At 46.8% G+C, this 12,498-nt stretch overlaps 1 protein-coding gene across 1 annotated transcript; it reads right to left on the bottom strand.

The window, feature by feature from the left end:
* Positions 1-2,770: 2,770 nt before the first annotated feature.
* SPATA19 (spermatogenesis associated 19) lies at positions 2,771-7,326 on the bottom strand (the record flags this gene model as incomplete). Its single annotated transcript, XM_082845808.1, has 6 exons — positions 2,771-2,837; positions 3,119-3,196; positions 6,170-6,261; positions 6,439-6,531; positions 7,024-7,080; positions 7,249-7,326. 6 exons carry the CDS (start codon positions 7,324-7,326, stop codon positions 2,771-2,773), a joined length of 465 nt encoding a protein of 154 aa, XP_082701934.1.
* Positions 7,327-12,498: the final 5,172 nt, after the last annotated feature.

The following is a 12,498-nucleotide window of genomic DNA, read 5'->3' as shown; positions in this document are numbered from 1 at the left end:
AGCTTCAGGCCCTATTTAAGGAAGAATCTCTAGGGAAACCCAAAGACAAAAAGCAAGGACATGAAAGGAAATTTTAGCCTCTGACACCACAGCTGCTGGAAGGAGTAAACACAGCCTGACCCCTAACCAGACAAGTATAAAACCTCACACTGAAGGCCTGTCTACCTCAGTTCCTCTATCTCATTCATCTTACCTGGCTTTCAGCAAAAAACTACAAGGTATGATGAAAGGTGAAATATACATTCTGAAGAGACAGAGCAAGCATCAGAACCAGACTCAGACATGGCAGAGAGGTTGGAATTACCAGACTGGGAATTTAAAACAACCTTGATAAATAGGCTAAGGGCTCTAGTGGAAAAGGTGGACACCATGCAAGAACACATGGGTAACATAAGTGGAGAGATGGGAACCCCAAGAAAGAATCAGAAGGAAATGCCAGAAATAAGAAACACTGAAATAGAAATGAAGAATGCCTTTGATGGGCTGATCTGCAGACTAGACATGGACAAGGAAAGAGTCAGTGAGGTTTAAGAAACGTCAGTAGTAATTTTCCAAATGGAAAAGCAAAGAGAAAAAAAAAGAATGAAAAGAAGTGGAAGAGAATATGCAAGAACTGGCGGACAATTACAGAAGGTGTAACATTTGAGTAATGGGAACACCAGGAAAGAAACAAAAAGAACAGAAAAAATATATGAGGTAATAATAGTTGAGAATTTTCCAAAATTAATGACAGACCCCAAACAACAAATCCAGGAAGCTCAGAACACCAAGCATGATAAACACCAAAACATCTACACCTGAACGTATATTCAAACTGCAGAAAATCAAACACACACACAAAAAATCTTGAAAGCTGGGGTGGGGGGACCTTACCCAGAGAGGAGCAGGATAAAAACACATCCAACTTCCCTTCAGAAACCATGCCAGCAAGAAGAGAGTGGAGCAAAATATTCAAAGTGTTGGGGGGGGAAAAAAAAACCCTAGACTTCTGTATTCTTCAAAGCTGGCCTTCAGAATGAAATGGAAATACTTTCTCAGACAAAGGAAACTGTTGCCAGCAGACCTGCCTTGCAAGAAATGTTAACAGTTCTTCAGGAGGAAAAAGGATGTAGGTCAGAAACATGGGTCTACATAAGGAAAGGAAGTGCTCTAGAGGAGGAGTAAATGAACATAAAATACTTGAGTGAAATAGACATGCCACACCTTCCCCAGGAAGTCCTCCTGCCCCAGCACAGCCCTGCCCCTAACACCCCAGGAGCCCCAGCTAGCCTGCTTCACACAATGGTAGGGGCCTGTCAGCTGTCTCCCCGCAAGGCTGAGAGCCTGTGTCCCCAGAGGCAAGCCCGTGACGTGCTCAGGGTCCAATGAATGAATGATGGCAAAGCACTCACACCAGAGGCTGGGATGGTGGTTAAATAGAGCATCTCTTTATCAGCAGTTCAGCAAGAAGAGTCCAGTGCTGCCACTGTCACAAGGAAGGGCTCACCCACTGGATTCTCTCTGCCCAGGTGTGGTCGCTCCTCAGGTCAAGGGGGGTTGGACATCCTTCCGACACAGGCAGCTCCTTGACCCTGAAGGGCATCAACCTGGGAGGCAGGGAAATGCCCAGGGGCGCATCACGGAAATGTGCGAAGCCTGACAGGCAGGGCTGGCAATGCCTCCTTAAGCCCGCTGCTCTCGACATTCACAGAGCAGGATGCAGGAGTGGGAAGACCCACGAGGAGGAGGGGTGGTGTGTCAGGCAGAGCTGGTGCGGGAGCCTGGCTCTGCACCTTCAAACACAGAGGTGCCCGCAGGCACCCCCGACTCCTCGTCCCTGCTGACGTTAGCAAACCACTGACATGGCGCTTGCCACGTGCTGGACCCCATGGTCCACAAGGCAACGTCCTGAAGTCAGGAAACAGGCACCAGGGCATGAAGCAATCGCCCACACTGGAGCTGGAAGAAAGCCATCACCTGCTCCCCAGGGTGGCCTAACCTGTACTGTGAGTACAGCTGCACCACCACGCCCTCCTCTTACAGTCATTTGGGTCAGATGAGAAACCTGGGCAAAGTGTCTTGTGCAGAGCTAGCATACAGTAAGCGCTCAATAACTGCTAGCATACACCTCCACGGCCCTCCTCTAAGCATGCTGGTGGCCCCCCCATCAGCCGCCACGATGATCAGCATGGTCTCTACTGCGTGGCAGGGGTGCAGCAACCTTTCCCGGACAGGTACCTCCTGGAGAGGCAACTCCTGGCCTTGGCACGCCACCACGCCACCTTCCAGAGCAGCACGAACAGCCGCTGCCATGACCGCTGGTGCCGTGTGCAGGCCGAGAGGCCACACGAGCCAAGGTCACAGCCCTGATCGGGGGCTGGGCCAAAACCTGTGCGCCCTCGCTCCCACCCCAGTGCTGTGTGACCCTGTGACTCAGAGAGGGGTCAGCAGACCAGCAGCAGCTACACCCAGACCAGAGCTGCACGTCCCACCACAGCCTCGACCGCCCAGCCCCTGAGACCCCGGGGCCCGTGGACAACTGAGAAGCACTGGTCTGCGACCCCACAGTGAAGACTCAGAGACGCAAACCTGACCTTGACTCCAAGTCCTTCTGGAAATCTAAGAGGCGTGGCAGGAGCCTCAGGCAGCTGCCTGCTCCCCGACCCCCAGTGGCCCAGGTGCAGGCCCCTTGCTGGTATTCTCAAGCGCCACCCAGTGCGCCGGCTCCCTGCCCAGGGAGGCCGTCCTCTCGGCCCGGCCCCTCACCTGTCAGCCCTCTCACCTGCTGCTCTCAGCAGTCTGAGTAGGAATTTGTCTTGTGAAGCTCCTGAGATGCCTCATCCGTAAGATGGCATATGCTGCAGGGGACAGAGGAGAGGAGAGGAGAGGCAGTGGGGAGACCACAGGGCGGCAGAGCCCCCCCGAACGCACACACCCAGACCGTCGCACAGGGCCAGGTGGGCCGGCAGCCCGAGCCTTGGCCCAGGAGCTGAGTCCCAGGAAGAGGCGCTCAGCCCAGAAGGGCCCCTGGCTTGGCCGGGCCCAGGGCTGGAGCTAAGGGAGACCCACGGAGAGGCCAGCAGCGCTCCACCCACCTGTCCCCAGTTAGGACACAAATCAACTCCTCTCAAACACTTACCTTCGTCTCACCTGCTCTATCCGTTCTCGCATGGCATCATTTCTCACCTCGCTTGGCACTTGAAAGATACGGGTACGGCTGCAAAACACCATCAGACGTTGGGGTTCCCGGGTTCCTTCTCTTCTAACCAGTCACCGTGGAACCTCCAGGGTTGGAATCACGGGGAACCATAGCTCTGACCCTGTCACCATGAGCTTTTGAGCTGCACCTTCACCCTCCTTGTATCAGTAACACAAAGCGTTCTTTTTACTAACCAAGTACCCCTGAGCCCCCCAATGATCCTGGGCAGGTAGCAAATGGTCCTAAGGAGAGTCAAGGAGACAGAGAGGTTATGCGCCTTTGCTAGAGTTACAGAGTGAGTCTGAATTCCTCTCCAGCTTCGTCACCAGCTCTCTATCATCAGCATTGTGCCACAGTCACTATGATTTAGAGATCCTTCTAGAACATTCTGTCACAAAGAAGCTGCAGGCTCCTCTTTGCTGCTGTTTTTGTTTCATTTCACTGTTCTGGACTTGCCTTCCTCACCACAGTCCACTTCATGCCCTTCCCAACTCCACACCCCAACAAACCCTCACAAACCCTCCACTCCAGGAAAAGCAGCCTGCCCACTGGACCACCATTCTTGTGCCCACCGGACCACCCCATGCTTGACAGTGCCTTCTGGGTAATGCCTTGCTCTAGGTGCTTTGGGGTTTTCCCTGTGAATTCAGCTTTGATACCGCCTATGAGGACCCGCAGCCCAAACGTGCTCCGGAATATGGCTCATATAAAATGGAGCTGGTCAGTGCCCAAAGAGAGAGAGAAGAAAGGACAGAGGGCCTGAGGGGACAGGGGGATGCCTCCGAGAAGAAGGGGACACAGAGGCTGGACGGGGTGGGCCAAGGTGCCAGGCTCCTGCCCGTGTGGAAGGCCCTACCTGGCTCGGGCTTCTGTGTGTCCAGTCCCTGCCCAGACACGGGTCAGCCCAGGTGAACGTCCTGCTAGGAACCCTTCTGAAGCCTAGGCAGCAAAGCCGAGAACCTGTGCAACCCGGCCCCCTACTGTGCCCTCCTACTGGTGTCCCCAACATGTCCTTCAGTGCTCACATGCTTCTCCACGCAGGTTACTTGTATCCTTTCAAATGGGGAACTTGGTTTATGTTGTTCTCTCTTCCAGAGGCCCTAGCAAACATCAGGTGGCCAGTACACGTCTACCATATAAATGAGCATTCAGTGGTGCTTAATAAAGGGATATGCAACCCTGACTACGTGCTTAACGAAACTAATAGGAGGATGCCAAAATCAGTGGATCGGAGGGAGAAGCAGGCTGAGTTTATTGGTTTAAAATCTCCACAGAATATCCAGAGTGGAGAACTTGTATGCAGAAAATTGACTGATTTCTGTCCCGTGTCTCCAAAGCTGTAACCTACTTACGCTACACAGCCAAGCTCTAAAAAATACCAGAGGATGATGTTCAGATTGTCCAAACCAAGGAACTGCAACAGCTAGAGCTGGTAGCGTGGCCAGGTCAGGGGAGGACAAGCCTCCCACATGCAGGGTGGTGGACGGGGGACAGTCACCAATGTTCATGATTTGGGCGACCTTGGCCGGCTTCCATCCAAAAGAACCCTTTCCCAGGGAGGCCTCAAATTAGACCATTCCTCTTATGCAATTCTTGAGCATTTGAATCCTCTTTTAAAATGCTAATGCCACTGGAAGGGGTAAACACAGGAAAACTGTACATCCTGAAGCAAAAACAAATTTCTTGAGAAACATATCTTCCTTGATAGGAGACAGCAAAGCTGGCGATGGGGGCACAGAAAGGAAGTCAAGTCCAGAGATGAGAGAGGGCTCCTTCACAGCGGGGGGAAGCCCAGTGGAATCCCACAATGACTCTACTGGGAAAAGAGACCATCCCAGAAGGAGGCAGGGAAGCGTGTGCCGAGGCAGTGAGCCAGGTTCCAGGCCCAGCTCCCCTGCCTGGAGTCTTGCTCTTCAGAGCCAGGAAAGGTGGTGGCAGTGTAGATGGTCTGTGCAGGCTGGGGCTGACAAAGCAGCTACTGTGGAGCACAGAATTCTAGCCTCAGGGCTGAGAAACCTCCTCTCACCTCCTCCCAAGACGAGGGCTTTGGCTTTTGCACTTTATGAGCCTATTTTTTTTTTAACATCTTTATTGGAGTATAATTGCTTTACAATGGTGTGTTAGTTTCTGCTTTATAACAAAGTGAATCAGTTATACATATACATATGTTCCCATATCTCTTCCCTCTTGCGTCTCCCTCCCTCCCACCCTCCCTATCCCACCCCTCTAGGTGGTCACAAAGCACCAAGCTGATCTCCCTGTGCTATGCGGCTGCTTCCCACTAGCTATCTATTCTACATTTGGTAGTGTATATATGTCCATGCCACTCTCTCACTTTGTCACAGCCTACCCTTCCCCCTCCCCACATCCTCAAGTCCATTCTCTAGTAGGTCTCTTTAAAGTGCAGCCACTTCTGGACAAATCAAGTGCAAAAACAACAGAAATCTGAAATTTATTCAGAAGCATTTAAGAAATGGTAAGCAAGCCCAGTTTTCCAACCCCTCTAGTCATTTTAAAATTTAGCAATGAGCTGGGCTTTCAAGATAGCAAAAATATTCCCTTAAGACCCCAAAGTAAGGGCTTCCCTGGCAGCGCGGGTTCGAGCCCTGGTCTGGGAAGATCCCACATGCCGCGGAGCAACTGAACCCATGTGCCACAACTACTGAGCCTGCGCTCTAGAGCCCGCGAGCCGTAACTACTGAGGCTGGGTGCCACAACTACTGAAGCCTCCATGCCTAGAGCCCGTGCTCCGCAACAAGAGAAGCCACCGCAATGAGAAATGAGAAGCCCGCGCACCGCAACGAAGATTCAACGCAGACAAAAAAAGAAGAGACCCCAAAGTAAGGCTGAAAAACTCAAAGGAGTCAACGTCTCTAGAGAAGGAGGGCTGAGGGTTTGTGTTGGCCAGTAATCCCAAAGAGGGGGGCTTGTGCTTTCTCTGCTTCCCCCTCCCCACAGCGTGCCGAGCTTGGGGCAGATGAGATGCTTTACCTCCATCTTATGAACTGGATTCTTGTTCTTTCCTCCAGGACCTCCTGACTCTGGTTTGTTAACAAACCAGACTTTGAGAGGTGGTGCCTCACCTAGGAAATCCGGGTGGAGTCCAGTGGTTACTGCCCAGCAAGGACCCCACGGCCAGGGTGGAGCCCAGCCTGGACAAGCTCTGCCCACTTGCCCAGGACCCTTTGCGGTAGGACCCACCTCCCCCTTTCCCTCCCCTTGCCCCCTCCCCAGGATGGGCGGCTCAAAGGTTCCATTACCTCGTCTCTGGTCACATGTACATCTTGGCCATGCGTGGGAGGGCAGTTGGTGGACATCTTCTCCTTTATGTCCTGGGAAGCCTCTTCTTCAGTCTGAAAGACAAGCAATTTCCCTCAGAAAGTGTCACTCTATCTGGCCCCAATTCTCCCTCCTCTTCCTTTTCCTGTTTCTTCTTCCCCATCACAACACACACATGCGTGCCCACACAAACACGCCGTATCGCACAGTTCCTGCTATTAGCTCGTCTACTGCTACCTTCCTGTGGAATTCCAGGGACTCAGTAAGTCATGGGCCCAAGGTCCTCCTGAGACACCCTGCAGTGGGGCCACGCATCTGAAACCCCCTCCCCTCCTGTGTGCCTGAGAAGCAGGGCGGGGCTGGTGATGACGCCACCCCATCTCTGGCGAGGGGACAGCCCGGGTCCTTCTGGACATGTGGTGGATCAGACACGGCTCTAGGCAGGCTGGTGGGCAATGAGCTTGGGTTTCCTGGTTGTAGGGGGAGGGACGTCCAGCTCCCTGCACCCACTGAGGTCAGCTCTCTACAATCTGTGGTACCCTGAGTCCCAGAGGAATCTCACTCACCTTTTTCAACCAATGCTGTACTACAGACACAGCCTCGCTCTCCACAACTTCCACGTCCTGCAACAAAGTGGTAAGTCGATGCCCTCAGAATACAGAGAGACCCAGCCCCTCCTCCATTATCCACAGTTAGCACTGTGAGATCTTCTCTCCAGAAGTGCAGCAGGGGCTCAGAGGGGAAACAATACCTGACACACTTTCCACGTGGCTACCACCAGCCCCACTTACCGAACTGACTTTCGGTGGGAAGGGGAACCCGGCACCTTTCCGGGCGAGAATGTACACAATCCATGTTGTAATTATCATCTTTGGACTTACACCAGGCCTCCTTCGTGGCTCCCTCCTTCCACTGAAGCAGGCTGAGAACTCCCCTGGCACAAGGAGGTCCTTGGAGGGAGGTGCCCACCTGATTGGCTGGCAATGATGATGTGACAATGACCTCCTTTAATCCCCAGGGTCAGAGTGTAGAAAAGAAAGGTGAGGAAGTGCCCACATTAGTGATGGCCACAGCTCAGAAATGGAGGTGGGAGGTGGGCAGTCAGGATATGAGCCTGAGAAAGATACAAGAGGGAAGTTACTGAATCAAAGATAGAAATTATGGAGGGTAAGGGAGGCTTATGGCTGGTCACCCACTCTTGAGCACTGCTGAAGCAGAAAGAGATTTTATAGTCAAAAGAATACATTTGTAACAAAATAACCTGGGCCCTCTAGACATTCGTTCAAACCACGCCACAGCATTTCTTATTCTTCCTCTTACAAATGGGGAGAAAGGGCCTGTCCGCCCAGAAAACATCAAAGATGGAGGAGCACAACTCTCAACAAGGACGTTTTACTTTTGTGTCTATTTTGTTTACACAAGTGATTCAAATCACAAAAAATAATCCAAACAATAAGAGGTAAAGGGTAAAAAGTGTAAGTGCCATTTCTTGTGAAGATATTTCCTGATTTTCCCAAGCCACCCACAGTGGACTGCCTAGGTGGAAGGATAGTTAAGTGGAAATGGAAGAGGGGCTCTGTTGTGACTTCATAGTTGGGGGCAAACAATTGACAGGGGCTCAGAAAACTGCTATTCCCATCTAGAACCTTCACCAGGGAAGTGAAGTTCACGATATCCTAAAGCAAATGTTTAGCTGCTCTCTAAAGTAGTTGTAGCCTAACCCTGAGACTATTCTCAAGGTCTCAGAAATGAGGGTTGTAATCCTGTCTCCACCACTAACCTGTTATGCGATGTTGACAAAATCATTAGTCCCTCTGGTCCTAGTTTCTTTGTCTTCAAAATGAAAAGAAAAGGATAATGTTTCTAGTTTTCTTCCAGCTCTAACAGTCTATAAATGTTCTATTCCGATTCTTCTGAAGAGTATAGAAAACCTTTATCTCACTCTCCCCAACGTCCCTAAAATAGCCACTATATCTCCTCACTCTCAACAAATCATCTCAACTTTACATCTTCTCTAGGCTATGCCAAGGCAACAAACAAGTCCCCAAATGAAAGCCGAGACTCACTCTCACTCTCAAAACACAAGTTCAGGGTAGCTGTGCTCCACTTGGTGACTTAGAGATACAGGGATGAATCCGTCCTCTGGCTCCATGCTGTCAGCATGTGACCTCTATGACTGCCAAACAAAGGAAGAGAACACATGGAAGAATAAAATCACCTCTTCTGTTCCAGCCCAAAGGCTTCTTCTTAAACCTTTTTGGCCAGTATTAGTCATATGACCCCAAACCAATGCCAAGGGAGACTGGAAGCTGCAAACCAAAAGATGAAATTACTCATCAACACTTCTGTTTCTGCTACTATCTCCTAAAAACTCTTTCCATCCTTACTGATGTAATTTTATTGTTTGAATACTTAAAACATCAATGTTATTCAAAAATTAAAACTACATGAAAAGACAAACTCAGGGAAGTTCCATCTCCTTCCCTGTCTCTTCAACTTTGTTCTTCAGAAGGATTTTCATAAGTTTCTAGGCTGTGCATCTGTGTTTGTTTCCAAAATGAAACACATACATAAATCTATTCTCACATTTTATTACTATGTTATGAAATGCATACAGTAAAATATATAAATACATTCACAGCTCAGAAAAAAATTTTAAGCATGTGTGCACACACGCGCACACACACATACGTGTGTTTATATACACACACGCACACACATACACGTTTAACCACCACTCAGATCAAGACAGAGAACATTTCCAGCACCCCAACAGGCCCCCAGACCCACAAGGGAACCAACATTTTGACATCTATCACCATAAGTGTTTTGCCTAGTATCCCACTGTATTACCATAACACAAATTATCTATCAAATTTACAACTGATGGACATCTGTGTTATATCTAGAAGTTTGACGCTTTTTAAAGTACTGCTGCTACGAACATTCTTTTACCTATCTTTTCCTTGACATAATCACTAAATCTTCTGTACATATACATAACAAAGAGCAGAGTTGCTAGGTCATAGGCTTTACATATATTTAGTACTAGTATATAACAGAGTACTGGGGACTTCCCTGCTGGCGCAATGGATAAGACTCTGCACTCCCAATACAGAGGGTCCAGGTTCGATCACTGGTCAGGGAACTAGATCCCACATGCATGCCGCAACTATGAGTTCACATGCCACAACTAAGGAGCCCATCTGCCGCAACTAAGGAGCCAGTGAGCTGCAACTAAGGAGCCGACCTGCTGCAACTAAGACCTGGTGCAACCAAATAAGTAAATAAACAAAATATTTAAAGAATAAAAATAGGGGCTTCCCTGGTGGTCCACCTGCCGATGTAGGGGACATGGGTTTGTGCCCCAGTCCAGGAGGATCCCACATGCCACAGAGCGGCTGGGCCCGTGAGCCATGGCCGCTGAGCCTGTGCGTCCAGAGCCTGTGCTCCACAACGGGAGAGGCCGCAACAGTGAGAGGCCCGCGTACCGCAAAAAAAAAAAAAGAATAAAAATAAAAACAAATTCTCACAAAATGTTAAAAAAACAAAAGAGTACTGCAAGGCAGTTGTACAAACTACTGCCTGTAATAGTTACTTCATGTTTCTGCCAACACTTGTTATTGTCACTATTTTAAAGTTTAGACAGATGATTGGAGTTATAATGCTAATCAGGAATAGTTTACTTTTCACTTAAGTGATTAATGGCATTATGCATCGGAGCCACATGGTAACTCTATTTTTGAGGAACTGTCAAAATCTTTCCTAAATGGCAGTATCATTTCACATTCCCTCCATTAATACATGAGAGTTCCAATTTCTCCACATCTTTGCCAACATTGTTAGCATCTGTCACTCTGATATGAGACATTCTAGTGACTATGAAGTAGTATCCCATTGTGGTTTTGATTTGTATTTCCCTAATGATTAATGATGCCACGCATCTTTTCATGGGCTTATTGGCCATTTGTATATCTTCTTTGGAGAAATGTATATTCAAATCCTTTGCCATTTTACAATTGACTTATTTGTCTTTTCTTGTTGAGTTGTAAGAGTTCCTTATGTATTCTGTGTACCAGTGTCTTATCAGATACATGCTTAGCAAATACTTTCTCCTATTCTATGGGCTGTCTTTTCACTTTCTTGATGATATCATTTGAAGAACAAAGGGATCAATAAAGTCATCATTTATCACACAAAACGATAAAGTCCAATTTATCTATTTTTACTTTTGTTGCTTGTGCTTTTGGTGCCATATCTAAGGAACTGTTGCCTAGCCCATGGTCATGAAGATTTATTCCTTTGTTTCTTCTAATAGTTTAACACCTGTAGCTTTTACATTTATGTCTATGGTCTATTTTCAGTTATATACGATGTGAGGTGGGGGGGTCCAACCTCATTCTTTTGCATGTGGAATCCAGTTGTCCTAGCACCATTCGTTAAAAAAAGAAGTACTTTCTCCATTGAACTATGTTGGTACCCTTGTCAAAAATTAATTAACTATAAATGTAAGGGTTTGTTTCTGAACGGTCAGCTCCTTTCCATTGATATATGTATCTATCCTTATGCCAATGCCACACTGTCTTGATTACTATAGCTTTCTAGTATGTTATGACATTGAGAAGTGTGAGTCTCCAACTTTGTTCTCTTTTTTAAGATTATTTTGGCTATTGTGAGTTCCTTGCATTTCCACATGAATTTTAGGATCAGAACTGTCAAGTTTTGCAAAAAGAAAAAAAAGCCTTGGCATCTTGATAGGGATTGCATTGAATCTGTGGATTGATTGGAGAGTACTGTCATCTTCACAACAATCTTCCACTCCAAGAACATGGAGTGTTTTTCTATTTATTTATATATTCTTTAATTTCTTTCATCGAAGTTTTGTAGTTTTCAATGTACAAGTCTTGTATTTCATTTATTAGGTTTATCCCTAAGCATTTTATTCTTTTTGATGCTATTGTAAATGGAATTTTCTTAATTTCATTTTTGAATTTGGCATTTCTTCTATATAGAAATATAGTGGATTTTTAAGTATTAACCTTGTACTTTATAACTTTGCTTAAATCATTGTTTGTAACAGTCTTTAGTGGTTTTCTTAGAATTTTCTACATACAAGATCATGTCTTCTATGAATAGAGATAATTTTCCTTCCTTTCCAATCTGGATGCCTTTTCTTTTTCTTGCACAACTGCCCCAGCTATGCATTGTTAAGTAAAACTGGAGAGAGTAGATATTCTCTTCTCGCTCCTGATTTTAAGAGAAAAGCATTGTCTTTTATCATTAAGTATGGCATTAAATGAGGGGTCTTTGTAGATGCCTTTTATCAAGTTGAAGACTTTTCCTTCCTATTTCTAGCTTTTGAGTGTTTTTCTCACCAAAAAGCATTGGATCTTGCCAAATGCTTTTTCTGCATTTGAGATGATCATGTGGTTTTTGTCTTTCACTCTATTAATATCATATATTAATTTTTGATTTTCAGATGTTAAATGAGTCTTGTACTCTTGGAATAATTCCACTTGTATATAATTCTTTTTATATGTTGCAGGATTCAGTTTGCTAGTATTTTGTTGAGGATTTTAGATCTAGATTTATAAGAGCTATTGGCCTACAGTTTTATTTTCTTGTAATGTTCTTGTCTAGTTTGGTATCAAGGTAATACTGGCCTCATAGAATGAATTGGAATATGTTCCCTTCTCTTATATTTTTGGAAAGAGATTGCAAAAGATGGATAATATTAAACATCTAAATATTTGGTATATATTTAACTTTTTAAGAAACATCAAGCTTTCTTCAAAAGAGGCTGTGACATTTTACATTCCCACCAGCAATGTATGACGGTTTGCATTTCTCTGTATCTTTATAACACTCATATTGTCTTTTTATTTTATAAATTTATTTATTCTTTGGCTGCATTTGGTCTTTGTAGCTGCATGCGGGCTTTCTCTAGTTGCAGCGAGTGGGGGCTACTCTTCGTTGCAGTGCGTGGGCTTCTCATTGCAGTGGCTTCTCTTGTTGCGGAGCACGGGCTCTAGGAGCACGGG

Source organism: Leucopleurus acutus, assembly GCF_964270905.1.
Source record: "Leucopleurus acutus genome assembly, chromosome: 8".
NCBI lineage: Eukaryota > Metazoa > Chordata > Mammalia > Artiodactyla > Delphinidae > Leucopleurus > Leucopleurus acutus.
Note: the sequence above shows the minus strand (reverse complement) of the source record. Positions and strands in the feature narration are given on the sequence as shown.